At 43.7% G+C, this 20,209-nt stretch overlaps 2 protein-coding genes across 2 annotated transcripts in view; one reads left to right on the top strand and one right to left on the bottom strand.

Annotated features, from left to right (window-relative positions):
* Nucleotides 1–11,406, top strand: part of Lcp2 (lymphocyte cytosolic protein 2) — a 47,260-nt gene extending 35,854 nt beyond the window's left edge. Inside the window, exons 16-21 of the mRNA XM_052194016.1 lie at nucleotides 112–241; nucleotides 2,176–2,225; nucleotides 5,422–5,516; nucleotides 6,203–6,280; nucleotides 7,746–7,901; nucleotides 9,731–11,406. Coding sequence (XP_052049976.1) covers nucleotides 112–241; nucleotides 2,176–2,225; nucleotides 5,422–5,516; nucleotides 6,203–6,280; nucleotides 7,746–7,901; nucleotides 9,731–9,853 — 632 coding nt within the window. The 3' untranslated portion in view covers nucleotides 9,854–11,406. The remainder of the gene's footprint in view (nucleotides 1–111; nucleotides 242–2,175; nucleotides 2,226–5,421; nucleotides 5,517–6,202; nucleotides 6,281–7,745; nucleotides 7,902–9,730) is intronic.
* A 1,645-nt stretch (nucleotides 11,407–13,051) lies between these two features.
* On the bottom strand, nucleotides 13,052–18,729 carry C10H5orf58 (chromosome 10 C5orf58 homolog). The gene is made up of 3 exons (XM_052197024.1): nucleotides 18,643–18,729; nucleotides 16,924–17,017; nucleotides 13,052–13,237 (listed from the first exon to the last, which is right to left on the bottom strand). The coding sequence occupies exons 2-3, from the start codon at nucleotides 17,015–17,017 to the stop codon at nucleotides 13,089–13,091; spliced, it is 243 nt and encodes an 80-aa protein (XP_052052984.1). The 5' UTR covers nucleotides 18,643–18,729; the 3' UTR covers nucleotides 13,052–13,088.
* Nucleotides 18,730–20,209: the final 1,480 nt, after the last annotated feature.

Below are 20,209 nucleotides of genomic sequence, written 5' to 3'. Positions count from 1 at the left end.
GATTTTTGTCTCTCCCTTCATATCAGCTGGGTTTTGTTTAAGTCGGGGAGGCACTCTAAATATCCCTGAAGTCGAATTCCGACTACTCATCTTTTTCTTCTCCCCACACAGTGCACCAGCGACCTCTGCCACAGCCGTCACTACCTTCTATGAACTCCAACACATTCCCTTCGAGATCTGCCAAGCCAAGCCCCAAGAACAAATTCCCATTGCCGCACATGCCGGGTGCCTTCTCAGAAAGGTTGGTTGGTGGCTGTGCCACTCAGCTCTAGCTAAGCATGGCGCCTGGTGGCTTGTGTTCTAGCTTCGTGTCTGTTGTTGTGACAAGTATCCCGACAGACAGAAAGGCAGGGGAGGATGGCTTTATTTTCTTTTACAATTTAAGGTCCTAGTCCAGTGCTTCCCAACCTGTGGGCCACATATCAGATACCCTGCATCTCAGGTATTTGCATTCATAACAGTAAAGAAATTACATTTTTGAAATAACACTGAAATAATCTTATGACTGGGGGTCATCACAACATGAGGAACTGTTTTAAAGGGTCAAAACATTCGGAAGGTTCAGAATCACTGTTCTAGTCCAACACATCAGGAAAGTGTAGGCGTGAAAACAAGTAGTTAGTCACAGAGTACCCACAGTCCAGAGGACAGGGGAATGAGTGTTCCCATACTGCCGCCTGCTTGCTTTTGTTTTTGCTGGCTGCATTTGTCTATTCATACACAGTTCATGTCCTGGCCCATGATGTGGTATACTTACAATGGACTGAATCCTCCTACCCTAAATAACCATCAAGACAATTCCCCACAGACCCGCCCACAGACCAGTGTGATCTAGATAATTCTTCAGTTGCGACTAACTTCCCAGGAGACCCTAGGTTGCGCCAAGCTAACAGTTACAACCAACCAGTGCGGCTCAGCTTTGGCAAAAGCCAGGCATCTTGAGGGAGAAAGACATGAGTCACTGTGCAGAGCTAAAGGGAAGAAGCAAAATGAGATTGGCGAAGAACCTGAGCGACTGGCTGTTCTCCAAGTTTGTGGAGTTTGAGAGGAGTGGGAGCTGACTTGTCCCAGATTGTCCCAGGGAATGGACTCATGGAGGGTGTCTCAACATGCTCATTTCAAACACTTAGATGTTTAGAAACAAAATTAACTGAAGTTCTTGGAGTCCCTCTTCCATCTTGGATGAGGAAACAGAGGATGTGCCCTGTTGGAGGCCACGCACCCATGCTCAGTCGCTATCCTCAGAAGGATGATGATGATGATGATGATCTCTCAGTTATAATTAAGATCAGAAGCAGAAGCAAAGCCATGGCTAGGAGAACCTTCGCAACACCCACCACCCTACCCTGGAGAACCAATAGACTTCTTCATCTGCTCCTCAGTGGGCCACCAACTGCTTTAGTAGCCAAAAGAAGCCAACTCCTCACCCTGCAGACAGTAGAAAGCAGAACCAGTAGCATGGCCTGCCCACCCCTGACAACTCTCTGGGGACTTCCTAAACTCTTCCCTTTGCCCAGGGTCCCCAAGCCTTCAATTCTTTCTATTCATGTCTCCCTTGGCTTTCTCTACTGCTGTGTCCAATCGTTCCTGAGACCCCACACGTGGCTCTAGCCCTGTCATTCCTGAAAACTGCCAACAAGATCAGGTGTGCAGAGCAGACTTGTGCTGTTTGGCCTAATGGTTGGTGTTAGTGCTTAGCATAGAGAAAACAGGTAGATTCCAGGGTCTCCATAGGTTTCCTTTCTCGTCCTGGCAAAGGTTGTTCTGATGCAGCAGTGCCCACCCTGCCCTTTCTCCATCATCCTGACTCATTCTCTCCGCAGACTAACAACTCCTGGGGATTCACTGTTCCCACACATGCCCATCAGAGTGTCTTCCTTCTTTGGCCATTTTTCAGACTCAAAGACCCCAAACCGCAGCCCCATTTAAAATGTAACTTTTACATTTAGTTTACAAGCTTTCAGTTTATTGTCTGCCTTTGACTTGTGAAACTTACTAGACTTAGCTCATCCTGGGACACCAGTACATTGAATAATTTGCCCCTCTTTCATGATGACAGGGGGTGTGGAGGACAGTAGTGACAAATCAAGAAGCATCGACAGCCTGGCTTCTGTAACCCATCTGGGTCCCATCACCCTAACCCAATTTAAAGCTTGTTTTTTTCTGTTTCTGCAGTAACATTGGCTTTCAGCAGACTGCCTCCCTGCCACCATACTTCTCTCAAGGTTAGTATGCGTGTGACCTCTACCTCGCAACATATCCATGGTGTTATAGTGTAATGTGTCTCACAGCTTTTCAGCAAAGGCTGTGTTTCCTAATTCTTCATTTTAACACTTAATTCATGTCTGCAATTACCAAGGGCTGTTGGAATGACACACCCACACACACACACACACACACACACACACACACACACACACAGGGTAACCTCATCTTCCTGCATTCTTGCTGAATAAATGCATGTCAAAATAAGGAGATCATTATCATACCTGGAAACTGGTCTAGGACTGCTAGATTCTCTGACTTGTTTCCCAAGAAAAGTTAAAAATATGTCCGTTAAAGCAAAATCATTCAGGACTTAAATATTGACTTAAAACGTTAATGCTATGGCAAAGAACAGACATTTTAAAAAAGTCATCATCCATGTTTGGCTGTGGGTCTGTGAATCTGTTCCCATCAGGAGACTTCTCTGATGAGTAGAACAGAGCTCACTGAATCAGCTAAGCAGGGCTCATAGAGACTGAACCAGCAGTCATGGAGTCTGCATGGACCTATGCTAGGTCCTCTGTGTATATATTATGGTTTTTTAGGTTGGGGGTTTTGTGGGACCCCTAACAGCGGGGAGTGGGGATGTCTCTGACTCTTTGCCTGGTCTTGGGACCTTTTTCCTCACATTGAGCTGGCTTTTCCAGCCTTGATATGAGGGTTTGTGCCGAGTCTTATTACATCTTGTTCTTCTGAGTTCAGTTGATACCCCTGGGAGGCCTGCTCTTTTCTGAAGGGAGACAGGAGGAGTGGATCCAGGGAAGACAGGAAATGTGGTGAGAGACTGAGGGGTGGGGGAGGGGACACTGCAGTCAGGATGAATTACATGAGAGATGCATAAAGAAAAAAGTCATGTTCCATATGCAGAACCAGATTTTAAATATAAAATTCCATCAGTACGTTTGACCTACAGCTTAGTAACACATCAATTTTACACGTATCCTTTCAGTGGATCACGTCACTCCCTGTGCGGGAGCCCACCATTGACACAGTGGCAGACGCCAAAGCTCAAAATTGAGGTTCCAGTGTCTTTTTTTACCATGTGGGGTCCAGTTGTCTGCTCACCCCAACTTTTCTCAGTTCTTCGATCTCGCTGTTTCTAACAGTGTATGTGCATTATTTGCCTGTCCCTTATAAACGTCTAGATTCCAGACACGTCATTTCCCGCAGCATTTCACAAAGCAAGACACACTGGATTTTTGAGTTGGTTATGGGGATTTTGTATACACACAGTTAATTATTTTAGAATGCTACCTCAATCAGAAGTCATACTTTTTAAACCTCAAGACTGCCAGACATCTTGTCCTCCATCTTTTTCATGGGATGCTCCAACTCCAGGAAGTATCATGTCTTGTTCAAAAGACATCGAAACTCCCATCAGGACTTGGAGAAAGACCCAGATATAAAGCGTAGAAGCTGACTGCAACAAAACATGTATGTGCTCATGTGCTGTATGCAGAACATGTATGTGCTCATGTGCTCATGTATGCAGATCATGGCTCTGTGCTGCTGACCATGGGGCACAGAAACAGACAGCTATGCAATATAAGACTTAGTTCTATTGTTCTCTAGTGTGAGAGAACTAACTCATTCAACAAACTCCTTCTAAGTATTTTAGTTGGGCATTGGAAACCTAGAAGAGGCAGGTGCTGGCAGCTCAGACCCAGGTTTTCCTACTCACAAACAGAGAAGACCATCTCAGACAACTCTGAAGAACTGACCCAGAAGAACTGACTCTGCTCCTCTTAGATGGGCCTCCTTTCCTCAGTGGGTCCTGGTGCAGGAGCACCTGAGGTGCATTGATGCACAAGGATTCCCAGGACTCCTCATGCAGTGCCCCGGGGGTTCATACTTTGGCAAGGTAATGTTTGGGAAGCACAGGCCTTAAGTCTCAGGCCTGCCACTGCTGCGTGGAAGCTGCTCAGACTCTCTAAGCTTCACATGCAAAGGAAACTCAGTGCTCCTCTGCTTACATGGCACTGAAGATTAAACATAGTGTACAGAAAATGCCTTATCTAAGTTTAGATAGAGTCATGGTAAGCAAACATTCATTGAATGAATGAATGAGTGAATGAATGACGGAAGAGTGAGAGAGCATGCGCAATAACAGGACCTCAGAGCTTTTCAGTCGGTCTGACACAGAAACTGACTTGGTTGCCACAGCCAGCACAGTCAAGCATTTCCCAAGCTGAGGAACTTTCCTCTAAACTTTCAGTGAACTCTGCACAAAAGCGGGTCTTAGAATAAAGGAAGCATAGGCTCTGTGACAAGCTCCTGGCTGAGCAGATAATTTGCGGTGTCCATTAAACCAACAGTTCTATACCTTAAAAAAACTGCTGAGTCAAAACAAACAGAAAAATCACAGCAAACATTGGCTCTAAACCTAACACTCTTCTCAAAGCACTTCCCTTCTCTATGTGAACTGAGAACGTAATTATCTCTTCCCGGCTGCCAATGCAAGCTGTTGGGAAAGTGTCCGTGTGTGCTGCTATGGCGGACACCTACGAAGGGCCTGCTTTCTGCAGGTTCTTACTGAGGCACACAGTAAAGCAACTGTGGCTGTTCTTAAAAACAAGCCCACGTGACGGTGTATGCATATTAGGGGCCCACATGATGTTGTATGCAAGTTTAGGGGCCCACATGATGCTGTATGCATATTTAGGAGCCCACATGATGATGTATGCATATTAGGGGCCCCACGTGATGATTAGGCAAGTTTAGGGTATTACATGATGATATATGCATGTTTAAGGGGACACACATGATGCTGTATGCATATTTAGGAGCCCACATGCTGATGTGTGTATATTAGGGGCCCACATGATGATGTAGGCAAGTTTAGGGTATTACATGATGATGTATGCATGTTTAGGGGCCCACATGATGATATATGCATGTTTAGGGGCACACATGTTGCTGAATGCATGTTTAGGGGATCACTGAAATGTTAGGGTCTCTTCTCTCCAAGTTTCCCCAGCATAGTCCAGAACACTGCCCAAGCCAGCCCTTTAGCTTTAAAGAGATGGAAATTATTTTTCCAACCTCTTATTCTTGAAAAATGAATTACTCTGTGGGGGCATCTGTGATAGATGCATTATGAGACAATGGAAACAAGGGCTGATGATAAATTAATCTTCAAAATACTTTGCTCCGAAGGTCCCAGCAACAGGCCACCTCTGAGAAGTGAGGGCAGAAACGTACCCTTGCCGGTTCCAAACAGACCTCAGCCTCCATCTCCTGGGGAAGAAGAGGTAATGCAGCTGTTCCTAATTTGTTTGCCTTTTTTCTAGCAAAGGGACTTTAAGAAACTCTGCTTGGCTGCTCTGCTGTATTTGTGTCTTCCGTTAGAGTTTTGTTAATTAAAAGAGCATCTGTGTCTCTCAGCGGCCAGACCTGTGCCTGGGAGTGTGTGAGGTCCTGTCCGGGATCCACTTCATAGCACACAATAAACCAAACCTGAATGGAAGATGTAGACAAGAACTAATGTTTCCTTCAGTGTTCTCTTACAGCCTTCCAGGGGCATTAAGAAATGAAAAACATAATCCCATTTTTCCCATCTGTTTCTTGGTTTATAGCCTTGAAAAAGGATGCCTCTTAGCCGCTCCATTAGGACAGATTTTTCATTTAAGTATGTTACTACTATATAAGCTGAAGAAGTTCTTTTGTCTTTGTCTTTCAGGATGAAAGGTTCCATTATATAAGGGGCTCCTTCCCAAATGCCTTTGTAGTCAAAGACATGATAAGGAAGCAGTTCACATAAAATACCTTCTGTGTAGCCCCTCCTAGTGATTCTGGGCAAGAAAACAAATGTTTCAAACCTCAGAGAAGTGAGGTGGTGATTTATTGGAATTGTTGTTTTTGTTTTGTTTTTTACCTTTTGGCTTTGTTTATGTAACTACAGAACTTACAATGCTTTTTAAAAATTCCTTATTTGTAGACTCCCTTAGATGAAGAGTGGTACGTCTCTTATATCACCCGACCAGAGGCAGAAGCTGCCCTGAGGAAGATAAACCAGGTACCTACAGTTCTGCCATGGATTGTCATGTTATCAATGTTAGTGGAGGGAAAGCAAGGCTATTGGCATACACTGGATCTCAAGTGTGAGCCAACTGCTGTTCCCGCTGCCAGGCGCTGCTCCTTTAAGACCCATCAGGGCTCCCATCCTACCTGCTAGCATCCATAGAACCCTTTCTCAGAGTGTCCATCACTTGTCTAGTGAAAATCCTAAATTAAGGAAAGCATATATTCATTGGCACATGTTAGGGAGTTTCATGAATGAATTAATGAACGAATGTGTCTCTTTTGGGAAGGGGATCAAATGAATCATGTAACATTTCAGAAATCTTACTAGTTCATCTTCCTCTTAACACCCAGTTATCATTCAAGGTCATGGGAAAGACTCATGTTAAAGGCATAGCCGCACAGCCTTCCAGAAACTTCTAGCTAGTCTTTTGATATGATAAAGTCTTAAGCAGGTGCATTACTGACACATAACCCTATGTCTCTTGATCAGAGATAGGAGAACAATAGCTTTTCATCTTTCACACTGTTAAGGCTACAACAGCCATTTTCATATTTAAGGGCCCACATGATGCTGTATGCATGCTTAGGGCCTCACATGATCCCCCAGTAGATTTGATCACCTGGAGGAGAGGTTTTGTTTTGTTTTGTTTTAAATCTGGGTTCCTGAGTCTTAGGGAAATTTTTTTTTTTAATAAATGGGAGTGTAGTGTGGGCAGAGGGAGTCCTCATACTCTCCAGGTGACTCTGAATTCAAGCCAAGCCTCTGATTCACTGGTCCAGTGGGAAGTTCTTTTACCAGATATGTTCTGACCAGCTCAATTAACTCTGAACAAAAGGAGCAAAGGAACGTCGTTATTGAATATTGATGGCTATTTAAAACCCGCTCTAATTAAGTACATAGAGGAAGGAGAGATTTACATGGGCCTTACTAATTAGCTCTATTTTAATATTAGGTCTTTGTCATTCTAAATTACATTGCAATTATTCTTGTATGAAAATTTAGAGTACAGAACAAATCACATGCTTTGTAAGTATTGGGGTAAAGGTGACAAAAATATAGAGTCTACCTTCACTGTTGTTCAGGTGTGGGGTAAAGTGGCATCCATCTCACAAGCAAATTGTGTGTTCTGCTTGGGGAAGTGGACAGGGAAGGCTAGCCAATCAACAGAAGTGAGTAGGTACACAGGAAGTGAGCCACCTTATTTCTTATGGCCCTTTATCCACTTACTGATAATTTGTTTTTATTATTTTATATTAAGACACTTCAAAGACATTGACTCAAAAACTTCAGATGTAATCTCAGTTGTCTTTTTGAATAATCAAAAGGTCCAGGTCCCTGGGATCCCCAGTTATGAGGAGAACTCAATGTCACCTGACCCCATGACAGCTTTGCAGGTCCCTAGAGGCTTGTCTCTTACACAGTACAGGACTGGTTTTCATTGCTCGCATTCCTTTAGGATGGCACCTTTCTGGTTAGAGACAGCTCTAAGAAGACAGTAAACAACCCATATGTCCTTATGGTGCTGTACAAAGACAAAGTTTACAACATCCAGATCCGCTACCAGGAGGAAAGCCAAGTCTACTTGTTGGGAACTGGACTTCGAGGAAAAGAGGTAAGGACCTCAGTCTTCACTCTTTACCCAAATTCCATACTGTATATAGCAACTATGCAGTTGAATCACATGCTGTATGGCAACTACATTGTTAAACAACATCAGTGAGGCCCTCTGTAGAAGGAAGAAGGAAGGAAGAAAAGTACTACCCATGACTAGCTCCACTACAGAAGTCTTTCTTGGATTTTCATTCTAAATAATTCAAGATTACATCATAGGTGTAATCTGTTTGTGCTGCTTAGGACTGGACCTAGGGCCTTGTGCACACCAGTCAGGTGCAAGCACTGAATGTTATCTCTGGTCCCAAAGCTTACATTTTGAAATTTTAAAAAATCATTAAAAATGCATTTAGGAAGTGTCAAAGGTAGAATCTTATATTTTGACTTCTTTTGACATAATTTTGATATAAGATTGTGTTATCCCTATAAAACAGTATTTAAAATACCATAAGGTGGGCTGGAGAGATGGATCAGAATTAAGGGCACTTACTACTCTTGCATAAGATTGTGATTCTGTTCCCAGAATCCATATTGGGTGGCTCACAACCTCTTTTTAAGTCCAGTTCCAGGGGCTCTAATACCCTCTTCTGGCTACTGTGGGCACCTGCACGCACACAGTGAATTTACAGACAAGCAGGCACACACACATACACATCAATAACAAAACTTTTCATTTAAAATCCCATATAAGAAAGCAGAAAAACCTAGACCAGTGATTATTGAGATATGTGGGGCATTTCTAGCTAAACTGAGACATTTGGCTCTGTGAAGATGGCTGGCCATATTACCAAAGAAATCTTCTTGTTTGGCCAAATCAACTTTTTTGATGTGAAGAAAACCACTAGGCTGCTTTTGTAGAGGAAATTAACAAGAATAATGTCTTAAGGGATTTTCTGAAGTTACACATAGAAACCCAGATGGATGAAACACTCACAGAATGAGAACAATTCACCAATGACTTCAATCCAAATACTTTCCATCAGTGGCCATGCTGATTGGAAGGAACAGGACTTTGGTCAAAAGTTTGTGTCACCTGCACCCTGTAGAAAGAGCTGTGTAGTCTTTCCAGAGGCAGTGTTGCCCTCCAACATTTCTCTTGGTCTAACATGGAAATACCTGTTTCTTCAGAGGAAGGTCCCAGGCAGTTTGTCTTAGAACAAGTACACAATCCTGCTTAGGTACTGGACTTGTGATCACATCCAGAGGGATGAATGGACCAGTGCCCCTGACTGGGTGGTCCAGGTTATGGATACAAGGACTTGGCTGCTGAGCCCTCCATCGTGAGTGTGGAGGTGACTGGGAAGGATTGGTTACCCCGTGCTAAAGATTCACCTCCTGGAACGACCCATGTGACTTCCTGGTTCCTTGCACCTTCTAATTGTTTGGATTGTGGTGATGTGGGGACTCAGAAACCCAAGAAATGAAACCCAGAGACCCATACTAAGCCACCAGGTACCATGATGGGAATATTTGGGATAAATGAGCCACTACAGGGGTTAATAGTTTTTATTTTTAAAAATCTTTTGTGTGCACCATGGCACATGTGTGGAGATAGGAGAACAGCTTATGGATATAAATTCTGTCCTTCCTCCATGTGGTTGTGGGCGTTGACTTGAGTACATCAGGCCTTTAAGCACTGAGTCACCTCTCTTGTCCAACTTTATATTTCTCTTACTTGAAGTTGGTTGGCTATTGAGGAGGAAACCTCTAAAATACCTGACAAATTTTACTCTTCCCACAGTTTCCCCCAAATTAACCCATTTAAAAATCATAATTATGAAATGCGTACTGTATTCCACTGCTAACATATCTCTCCACTTGCTCTTCCAGGACTTCCTGTCTGTGTCAGATATCATTGACTACTTCAGGAAAATGCCACTGTTGCTCATTGATGGAAAAAACCGAGGGTCCAGATACCAGTGCACACTAACACACGCTGCAGGCTGTCCGTAGCGAGTTAGTCAAGAAACGAGCCTTCCTGACTCTGTCGTCAAGGCGGCGAGATCACGTGATATTAGCAAGTGGCTGAACATGTAGGGCTGAAGCAGACTGTTAATGCAGGCCCTGAGTTCTGCCCCGCCCTTTAAAGTATCTGAAGATTGTTGAATACCACACGATTTATTTATTTTCTTTGATGTTTATAGAGTATAGAGGTGATCATGTTCATGTTTGAAGTCTAAAAGTGCACAGCAGATAGGAGATTTTGAACATCTATCTCAAAATACAGTACTTTATATACAGTACTGAAATGATGTGGAGCAGGCTTACAAAGTACTGAAACCGATCGTTTGTGATATATTTTATAATGAAACTTTTGTCAGGCTGAGGCACGATCTGTTTTCTACACAACTTAAGATGATTAAAATTCATTTTCGGAGCAGCAATAGCTTACGAGGCTCCAAAAACTAGAACTCTATTGTTTCTTATTTGGTTTTACAGGGTGTGTTTTATGTGTTCCTTTTCATAATGAGATGAATGCATGTTGGGATGATTTCCTGGGATTAAAGTTATCGTTTGCTTTACTGTTTTAGATCCTTAAGACAACGTTGTTTGGTCCTTGCTGTTATATTTTTGCTTTAAAGCAAATGTAAGCTGAACTTACAAGAAGAAAATAGTCTTAGGTTCAGTGACGCAGCTTTGCTGTCGAGCACGCTGGGGTTTCTGTAGCTTCTCTATCACAGTCCCCCATGTCTACATCCACAGTGGGCTCCCTCCACTCCCGCCTTGAAGAGCGTTTCTTAGTGCTGAAGTCTCCTGGGAAGATGAGACACATTTACTTCGAGCCCACCTTCCTACTAGATGCTACTTGTATTAGCTGGCCTTCAGTTACAAAGTTTGCCCTTTGCTGGGATGGTCGCCTGTTCCTGTTCCTTTGGGCCTGTGACAGTTCATGGCGGATACTGAAGTGAGACTGTGAGAACATCTGTTCACCTCACCTCACGGTGGCTGAATAAAGAGAAAGGACAAGAAGCAAATTTCCCTCAAGGTCTTGAGCCTGTAGCCCTGACTTCACCCCACTGGGCTTCATCCCCTAAGGTTCCCCCACTGCCCAACGCTGCCCTGTGGGGGTGGGGCAAGCCTCTAACAGTGGGGCCTTTGGTAAATACTATCCAAACCTCTGCTTCTCTGTCTTATTAATCCAACAGGTATGTTGCGAAGATCTTGTCCCTCTCAGATTGGCTTTTTAAACCCTTCAAAGCACCTTAAATCTCCTTCAGTTTTGAAATCATACTTGACAAAAAGTGCAGGGGATTTCTGTCATATGTTGGTTTAACTCACCGTTTTTGACTTTATGGTGTGGAAGTGATGCCTGTTAAGTACAAACTGGACATCAAAGTTTAAATTTTGCATTTCCTGGGCTAGCAGCAGGTGCTGTGAAATGTGAAAGTGTCGACTGGCCATGTGATCACCAGGGTACCCATCAGTACTTTACATGTTATATGTTGCAGGTGTTTCTTTTCTTTTGGGGGGGCTATAAACACTCAATAAATTAAATTATATATTCAGTATTAAGAGAAATTAGAGTTTGTGTTAGGGGACTCTGCCCAACTGCAGGTTAGAGTTCACCATCTGAGCATGTTTTAGGCCAGCTAGGCTGAGCTGTGATGTTCAGTAGGTTATGTACAGTAAAGGAATTCTCAATTCACAGAGTTTCCCCTCACCACTATAGTGGGAAGATAATTTACAGTAATGTTCATGTTTAGCAACACGAACCTGGTAAGTTCCTGGTAACAGCACTGGCATCCCTCCTCCCAATCTCATTCCCGTGGGACGTCTGGCATCGTGGTGTGACTTTTATTGACAAAAGTTTGATTTCTGATCTACACAATTTTCAGGTAGAATATTCTAGACTTTTATTTTTATGAGTTAACATTTTTAAGGGACCAAGTTAATACTGAGAACAGACTAAGATACGGAGTAGGTCTTGTGGAAGTGCTTAGTCAATGACAACAATAATGTTGTTCCGCAAAATCTTGACCTTACAAACCCAAGAGTTCTCAACTGAGGATCCAGCATTTGGAAATAGGAAAGCTGAAAAGGCTGTATTCTGTTTCCTCAGCAGGATGTCCAATAGGGATCTGCAGCATCTGCATTATGTGACATACTGAGCTAGGTCCTAGGGAGAGGGTAGTGGGACACTCAGGTTCCCATAGAATAAGCTCGACTTGTGCCTTGCTTTACGGCACTCTATTTTTATTTTTACTGGTGATCAAAATTAAGAACATGGTAGATGTCAAAGCACCTATTGGTAGTTACGATGGTTAAGACTGTCAACTCAAGTGGGTTCTCAAGTCACTTAAGGGTATGTTGGTGACCATGTTTTCAGAGAGGTTTAACTGAGGATGAAAGACACACTCTCACTGTGGGTTGAGTGTGTAGAGCACAGCATTGCGGTCTTTTCCTGCTTCAAAATGGCAGACAAGGCATGACCAGCTACCTCATGTCCACCACTTTCCTTTTCCTGCCAAGGTCAATCGTATTTCCTCAAAGTATAAGCCCAAATTAACCCTTCTTCTCTTAAGTTGATTCTTATCAGATGTTTCTCACAGCACCAAGAAAAGTAGTAGATGACAGGAGACAAAATGTGTTTGAATCTCTGAGGGCAAAGGGACAAAAATGAGCCTTGTGGGTAAGGCGTTCTCTTGCACTGCTATGGCTGCAGTCAGGGAGTCCCTCCTTTGTGCTTTCTTTGAATTCTCGTCAATTCTTTTCTGCTACAGCCTTGTCCACCTGAGCCATGAGCCTTATGACCCCAGCTGGAGCAAGCACATTGCTTGCTCTTTGCTCACATATTAACATCTTATAAAAGGCAGGCCATTCAGGGCCCCTCTCTGAAACAGAAAATCAGTCTGGTTTGGGTCCCCAGAGGCAAAGCCGTGTGCTGCTGCCGACCACCTTCTATCAGCACATGGAGGAAGCCTGTGCACAGCACAGCAAATGTGGATAGGCCAGTTCCCAACATCAGACTTCCAGCATCAACGGTGTCAATTTCCCTTTTAGACAGTAAAACGATCAGGCAAGCAAGCAAACAAACAAAAAACAGCTTTCAAGATGATATGCTTACTTATAATTTACTACTGTTTTAAGTTATATTATTAAACTTAGTTATTCCAGATTTTTAAGTCAACAAAACCCAGAAATTCAACACACACACACACACACACACACACACACACACAGATTCTCTTCAGTCAGATAATCTGATGGAAGCAAGTGCTACATCTGGGATTCCAGGCTCCTCAAATGGGTGGCTTGCTTCCGCCTCGCTGTGGTCCTCCATCTTCTTAGGCTGACCAAAATGAAGATTGAGGTCACAGAGCAGGATCTGGGAGAGTTCTGAGTAAGGAAGAAGACAGAGTGTCCAGTGTCAGCACAACCCTTACTGCTTTAAGGAGCCAGTTCCTAATTTCTAATGCCTTTTGTCAGACAGTCACTGATAAAGCTCCTACCTCGGTGGCCCATTTTTGAGTCTCATTTTCTTTGATTTTATGCATGTGTGTGGTGGGCCCCTCACCCTTTAATAGGGTGCCTATTAATTAATAGGTGGTGTGCCTATTAATTTTTGTTAATGACAAAAACCTGCCATATCTAGAAAAAGGGAATTTCAACTGAGGAGCTGCCTCTAGCAGACTGGTCTGGACATGAGCCTGTGGGGCATTTTCTTCAATGACAGGTGGATGCAGGTGGTGCCATCCCTGGGCAAGTGCCTGAGTGTGTAAGAAAGCAAACTGAGCAAGCCAAGAGAAGCAAGCCAATAAGTAAGCCACACTCCTCTGTGGCCTCTGCTTGAGGTCCTGCCCTGACCTCCCTTCATGACAGACTGTAAGCTGTAGGGCGGACTAAACCCCTTTCCTCCCCAGGTTGCTTTGCCTACAGTGTTTAAGCAGTAGAGCACAAACTGAGACAGGGCAGGTGTGAGTACGTCAGTGTTTCTCGCTGTATAGCAAAAGGCATGGCTTGTTTTCCCCTTCAGTCCCTGCTATTTGCTCCTGACTAAAGATCACACTCTCTTCCTGACTCCCGCCCTTCCAAATATGCTTAGAGAGGAAGGCTTTGCCAGTTAAGATCGAATTTTACTTATATAGGTGCTGTTCACAGCTGAGTTCTGTAGGTGGAGTATCTCACGTTTTTTTCCTTCAGCTTGCTTCTAACTAACTACACTTGTTTTATTTTTTTTTAATTAGGAAGATAACTCAAATGTTTACTAGTTAGTAAATTGCTTTTCTCTCTATTCAGAACTTGCTAATTCCTTTACTGCAAATCCCCCCATTCTGGGGTAGCCGTTTATTCTGCAATACCAGAGATTGAATTAAATTGAATTCAGGGTCTTGTGCATGTTGGACAAACCCCGTATAATTGCTACATGGCCCTCACATTCTTATTTATAAGGGACAGAGAGTTGCTGGGGTATCTGGATAAAGGCTCATTCTAGGAGGATATCTCAGGCAAACATAGTGTCTGTGTGTGTCCACTGTGGGGGTAATGTCTGAGCAGCAGTACACACAACACAGACACAGATAGAAAGAACCTGACCCCCAATGGAATTTCTGTAACTCTGAGTTAATTTCAGGGCTGCCTCCACTTTGGATTATCTGCCCTCATAGTACATGTCATGTATTTGTTATTTGCAGCTGTAGGTCTCAGAGGTGACACAGGGAGTATCTGTAATTATCTGAGAGTTGTAAAAGTAACCATACACTTAAGATGGTTTTCATGGATAGAAACGGATGTAATAGATAGCAACAGCTTATAGATGAAGAAAGTTAATCCCACAGGAGGAACTATGTAAAATGACATGGATTAGCTGGTGAGGTTCTCCAGCATGTTGGCTCAGTGAGAGCTTATCTCTAGAAATATTGAACCACGGAAATTTTACATGGCTAGGGGAAAGTAAGAGAATATAACTAGGACTGGCTAAACACCACTAATGACCTATAGGTATTTTATAGCACTAAGAATACATTTAAAGTGAAAATACACTTCACTTACAGAATCAGACTTTTAACTCTAAATCTGGCATAACCTCAGCAAACTGAGTAAGGATTCATAGGTGAAGGCACTGACTTTTGTAGAATGTGACAGGCACATGACTGTGCTGAGGGGAAGGGTGGGAGGCACATTCTGTAAGGTTAGATAACGTAAGAAGCTTGTAGGCGTCCGAAATAGGTTCTCAGGCCTAGCACCTTCAAACATACAGTTCAGACTATATTGTAAACATTTCTTAACAGGACACTTATAATTAGTGGAGAATACTCTAGCTGAAGTACAAATTGGTCTAGCCTTTCTTCTATGACAGTGGCGTGCAGACATGCTTAGCCTGTCTTCTATGACAGTGGTGTGCAGACATGCTTCGCCTGTCCTCTATGACAGTGGCGTGCAGACATGCTTAGCCTGTCTTCTATGACAATGGTGTGCAGACATGCTTAGCCTTATGACAGTGGCATGCAGACACGCTTAGCCTGTCCTCTATGACAGTGGTGTGCAGACATGCTTAGCCTGTCTTCTATGACAGTGGCGTGTAGACATGCTTAGCCTGTCCTCTATGACAGTGGTGTGCAGACATGCTTAGCCTGTCTTCTATGGCAATGGTGTGCAGACATGCTTAGCCTTATGACAGTGGCATGCAGACATGCTTAGCCTGTCCTCTATGACAGTGGTGTGCAGACATGCTTAGCCTGTCCTCTATGACAGTGGCATGCAGACATGCTTAGCCTGTCCTCTATGACAGTGGCGTGTAGACATGCTTAGCCTGTCCTCTATGACAGTGGTGTGCAGACATGCTTAGCCTGTCTTCTATGGCAATGGTGTGCAGACATGCTTAGCCTTATGACAGTGGCATGCAGACATGCTTAGCCTGTCCTCTATGACAGTGGTGTGCAGACATGCTTAGCCTGTCCTCTATGACAGTGGCATGCAGACATGCTTAGCCTGTCCTCTATGACAGTGGCGTGCAGACATGCTTAGCCTGTCCTCTATGACAGTGGCATGCAGACATGCTTAGCCTGTCTTCTATGACAGTGGTATGCAGACATGCTTAGCCTTATGACAGTGACATGCAGACATGCTTAGCTTGTCCTCTATGACAGTGGCATGCAGACATGCTTAGCCTGTCCTCTATGACAGTGGCATGCAGACATGCTTAGCCTGTCTTCTATGACAGTGGCGTGCAGACATGCTTAGCCTGTCCTCTATGACAGTGGCGTGCAGACATGCTTAGCCTTATGACAGTGGCATGCAGGCATGCTTAGCCTGTCCTCTATGATAGTGGTGTGCAGACATGCTTAGCCTGTCTTCTACGACAGTGGTGTGCAGACATGCTTAGCCTTATGACAGTGGCATGCAGACATGCTTAGCTTGTCCTCTATGACAGTGGCATGCAGACATGCTTAGCCTGTCCTCTATGACAGTGGCGTGCAGACATGCTTAGCCTGTCCTCTATGACAGTGGCGTGCAGACATGCTTAGCCTGTCTTCTATGACAGTGGTGTGCAGACATGCTTAGCCTTATGACAGTGGCATGCAGACATGCTTAGCCTGTCCTCTATGACAGTGGCATGCAGACATGCTTAGCCTGTCTTCTATGACAGTGGTGTGCAGACATGCTTAACCTTATGACAGTGGCATGCAGACATGCTTAGCTTGTCCTCTATGACAGTGGCATGCAGACATGCTTAGCCTGTCCTCTATGACAGTGGCGTGCAGACATGCTTAGCCTGTCCTCTATGACAGTGGCGTGCAGACATGCTTAGCCTGTCCTCTATGACAGTGGCGTGCAGACATGCTTAGCCTGTTCTCTATGACAGTGGCGTGCAGACATGCTTAGCCTGTCCTCTATGACAGTGGTGTGCAGACATGCTTAGCCTGTCTTCTATGACAGTGACATGTAGCCATGCTTAGCCTGTCCTCTATGACAGTGGCATGTAGCCATGCTTAGCCTGTCCTCTATGACAGTGGCGTGCAGACATGCTTAGCCTGTCCTCTATGACTGTGGTGTGCAGACAGTGGGGCTGACCCCACTCTTACCTTTCATCTTCTTCACCTCCAAAGAAATTGTATTAATGTTCTTAATCATGGCTTCTACCTTTTGCTTGTGGTCATGATGATTATTCTTAAACATCTGATTATAAAAGAGAAACAGAAGCGATGTACAGGATCAGAGCTATTTACATGGGGGTGGTGGTGAGAAGACTCAGCAGTCAAGAGCACTCACAGCTCCTTCAACCTAAAGTCAGTTCCCAGCACTCACACTGGACAACAGTTCCCCATGACTGCCCAGAATTCCAGCTCCAGAAGTCCAGTGTCCTTTTCTGGCCTCTTCAGACACCCATTCAACACATGGCACAAACACATATACTTATGTGTATTAAAAAAAAAATAAAATGTAGGTAACTTATAAAAGAAAAAAATTGTTATCTCAGAACTAAAGTCATTGTCCTTTTTATACCTAGGAAAGCATCAACCTGGTTTGTTTTTCCAGATGAAAACCATTGCAAGTGGAATTCTTACAGTGAGGATTCTTCTTTAACTAAGCTACATCCACAAGATGGGGCCCTTACAATAGAAACAAAGTCCTCTTTACAGAAATCTTTAACATTTACAAACTACCTTACAATTAACAACTGTGTAGAGCTTTCCTAATATTATGTTGATTTGGGGGGTCTCTTACTCTTGAATGACAGTGCCCACTTGTCACACTAAAAACTAAAATGTGTTTATAATTCATTGATGAGGAAGAATAAGTAAGCTCTTGGTTATCTGAAATGTATAAACCACCACATTGTACAGTAAATATATCTAAGCAAGACTGTCTCCAGAGAGATGGCTAACTAGATATTAGCTAGCTTTTTAGTAAGACTCCATAAAATGACTTGAAAAATAAATCACAATTAACCCAGACTGTTCCTACCATGGAAAAGCTGGTTGGTTACCAGCCAGGACTGTTTGGCTGGATAATGAAATCAAATGAACCATTAAGTTAGACCTTGTCTTTGTGTTTTCCTGAATTCTAGTCAGTATCCTATTTGCCCTCACTTCCTTCATCATGGAAGCTGTAAAAATTCTTTTCTTCTCCAGACATTAATGAGTGATACACACTTTGCATCAAGGTCTAAGATCCTGAATATTGAAAACAAGAGTGTCAATAACAATCTCACTTGCACATACCAAATCCAGGATTTGGGTTTGAGGGGAAAAAAGAAATATAGTTTTAAAATAATAAGCATAAAACCTAATTAATAATAAAATACAAAAAACGGAACTAAATGACTAGGAACGTCCTGTGCTCCACCCAGTGGGTAGGAGAGAAAGTATCTGAGGACTTAGGGTGGACGAGTCCCACATGGCTGGCCACTGCTCAGCCTTGTGGTAATTCAAATGGCAATTAACTAGGCACGGAAAATCCATAGCCAGAGGACTAGGCCACGTCAGAAGTCAACATGGTACACACCATGGACATGACATCACTAACGAACTTGCCCACAGGGCTCTGCCAGGTTCCTCAATCTCAATAGAAGGTTTCGAGAGCAGATTCCGAGGAGGAACTCTCTGAGGGTCACTGAGTTCCCAGGGCCCAACACCTGCTCAGCGGCTGATGCCTGGCCTAAGGCAGCCTGGAAATTTCCACCGCCTGGAAGCTTCTGGAAGTTTGCGCAGGCCTTGTCCACCCTCTGGGTGCCTCCTTCTCCACCCACTCCGCAGCCCGGAAGTTAGCTTGGTTACCGAACGGCTTCGAATAAGCCCCACCTTTCCGACTGATAACCACAAAATAAAAGCTTCGACAACGGATCTGGTGAGAAAAAACTTTCAACAGTCAGCCCACGCAACACTAGGTGTGGAGAGAGAGCGCGCGGGAAATCCAGGCTCAGCCTCCTGATTGGCCAGTGCCTCTACCTACCTGATTGGCCAGCGTCTATGCCCACAGCATTCTGATTGGATGATTTCTACACCTGTGGCATTCTGGGAATTGTAGTCTTAAATAAGAAACTCAACGGAAAATTGAGGCGTCTAGGCTGCAAGTGACTCCTGAGAGTACCAAGAAGGCCTTGACAGTTTTGTTTCCTAGGTGCCAGCTTTATAACCTTTACCTGTTATTTTCTTTCCACAGTGCAGTGCTAGAGCTAAGGGCAGAGTCTAGACTGACTGTTTTGGTTTGAAGCCTGCACTAGATTACTAGTGCATGTTATTACTCTGAGACCAAATTCTCACCCCCATTTTATGAAGCTATAAAAATATCTTGGGATAATATTTTGAGGGCTAAGTGAGATAATTCATCGGAGGTGTTTGGTGTGTAATAACTGTTCTGTAATGGTTTGCTGGTATCAGTCTTATAAATTTTTCAGAGTAGGATACGATGAGCTGACGATCATGGTGGTTTCTTGCCAAGTGAAGAAGCTGGGATTGTAGCTATCTGTGCTTGCTACCAAGAGGAATCCCCGCCATGACACGCTTAGAAACGGCCCCAGGTATTTGACATGGTGCTTTGAGTTATTATCCAAGACGTGCTGAGATCTTAGGTCTCCAGGATCAGGTATCAGGGATTCTGATTTCTACGCAGTACATGTGAGCCTTTTCGGACCAGGGCCTTTCTGACGGCAACCCACAGCACAGCCTGTTGGTCGTTTTACGTTTCCTTTATCTTCTGTTTAACAATGTCGAATTTGTCTGATGCTGAGTTAAATAGATGAGGAAGCCGTAACTGAGAGAACTGAGCATCAGTCCTAACGACGGCTAGTTGTGTGGCTCTACAAGAGTAGCTTTTTTCTTCTGAGCCTTTGTTTCCTCATTGGGTGTCCTTGGGAGAGACCAGGGCTAAGTTTCACTCATTGCTAGCATATAACAGCCTATTGTAGCCTACATTATTACAGTACCTAGTGTGCTAGTATTACTATAACATTTTAAGCTTCGCTCCTTTTAAATTTATTTTTAAAAGCATATCACCAGTACAAGTAGAATAAAATGTGACCAGAAGGTAACAGGGGAACCCACACAGGCAATGAAAATGGGGTGATATGCTATGTGAGCTTGCCTCTTAATGCTGAGTCAGAGCCTGGTCTTTGTTTAAATGAGTTGTTATTGGTCTAGAAAGTATCACAGGCCATTTAGAACAAGCTGAAACTTCTATCTGAATAGAATGAGAAAGACAGAAAGAATTGCAAGAGGTGTATATGCACTTTGATGCTGATGGGTCCTGTATAAGTGTCCTTCACATCACTAGTGGGATTTTTTGATGCATTTGGGGGAATCCAGGATTAGATGCTCCCTGACACTCCTTCTTTTTTCTAAGGCTTCCTAATCCTCGGTGTCCTCGTTA

Source organism: Apodemus sylvaticus, chromosome 10 (assembly GCF_947179515.1).
Source record: "Apodemus sylvaticus chromosome 10, mApoSyl1.1, whole genome shotgun sequence".
In the NCBI taxonomy this organism is placed as follows: Eukaryota; Metazoa; Chordata; class Mammalia; order Rodentia; family Muridae; genus Apodemus; species Apodemus sylvaticus.
Note: the sequence above shows the minus strand (reverse complement) of the source record. Positions and strands in the feature narration are given on the sequence as shown.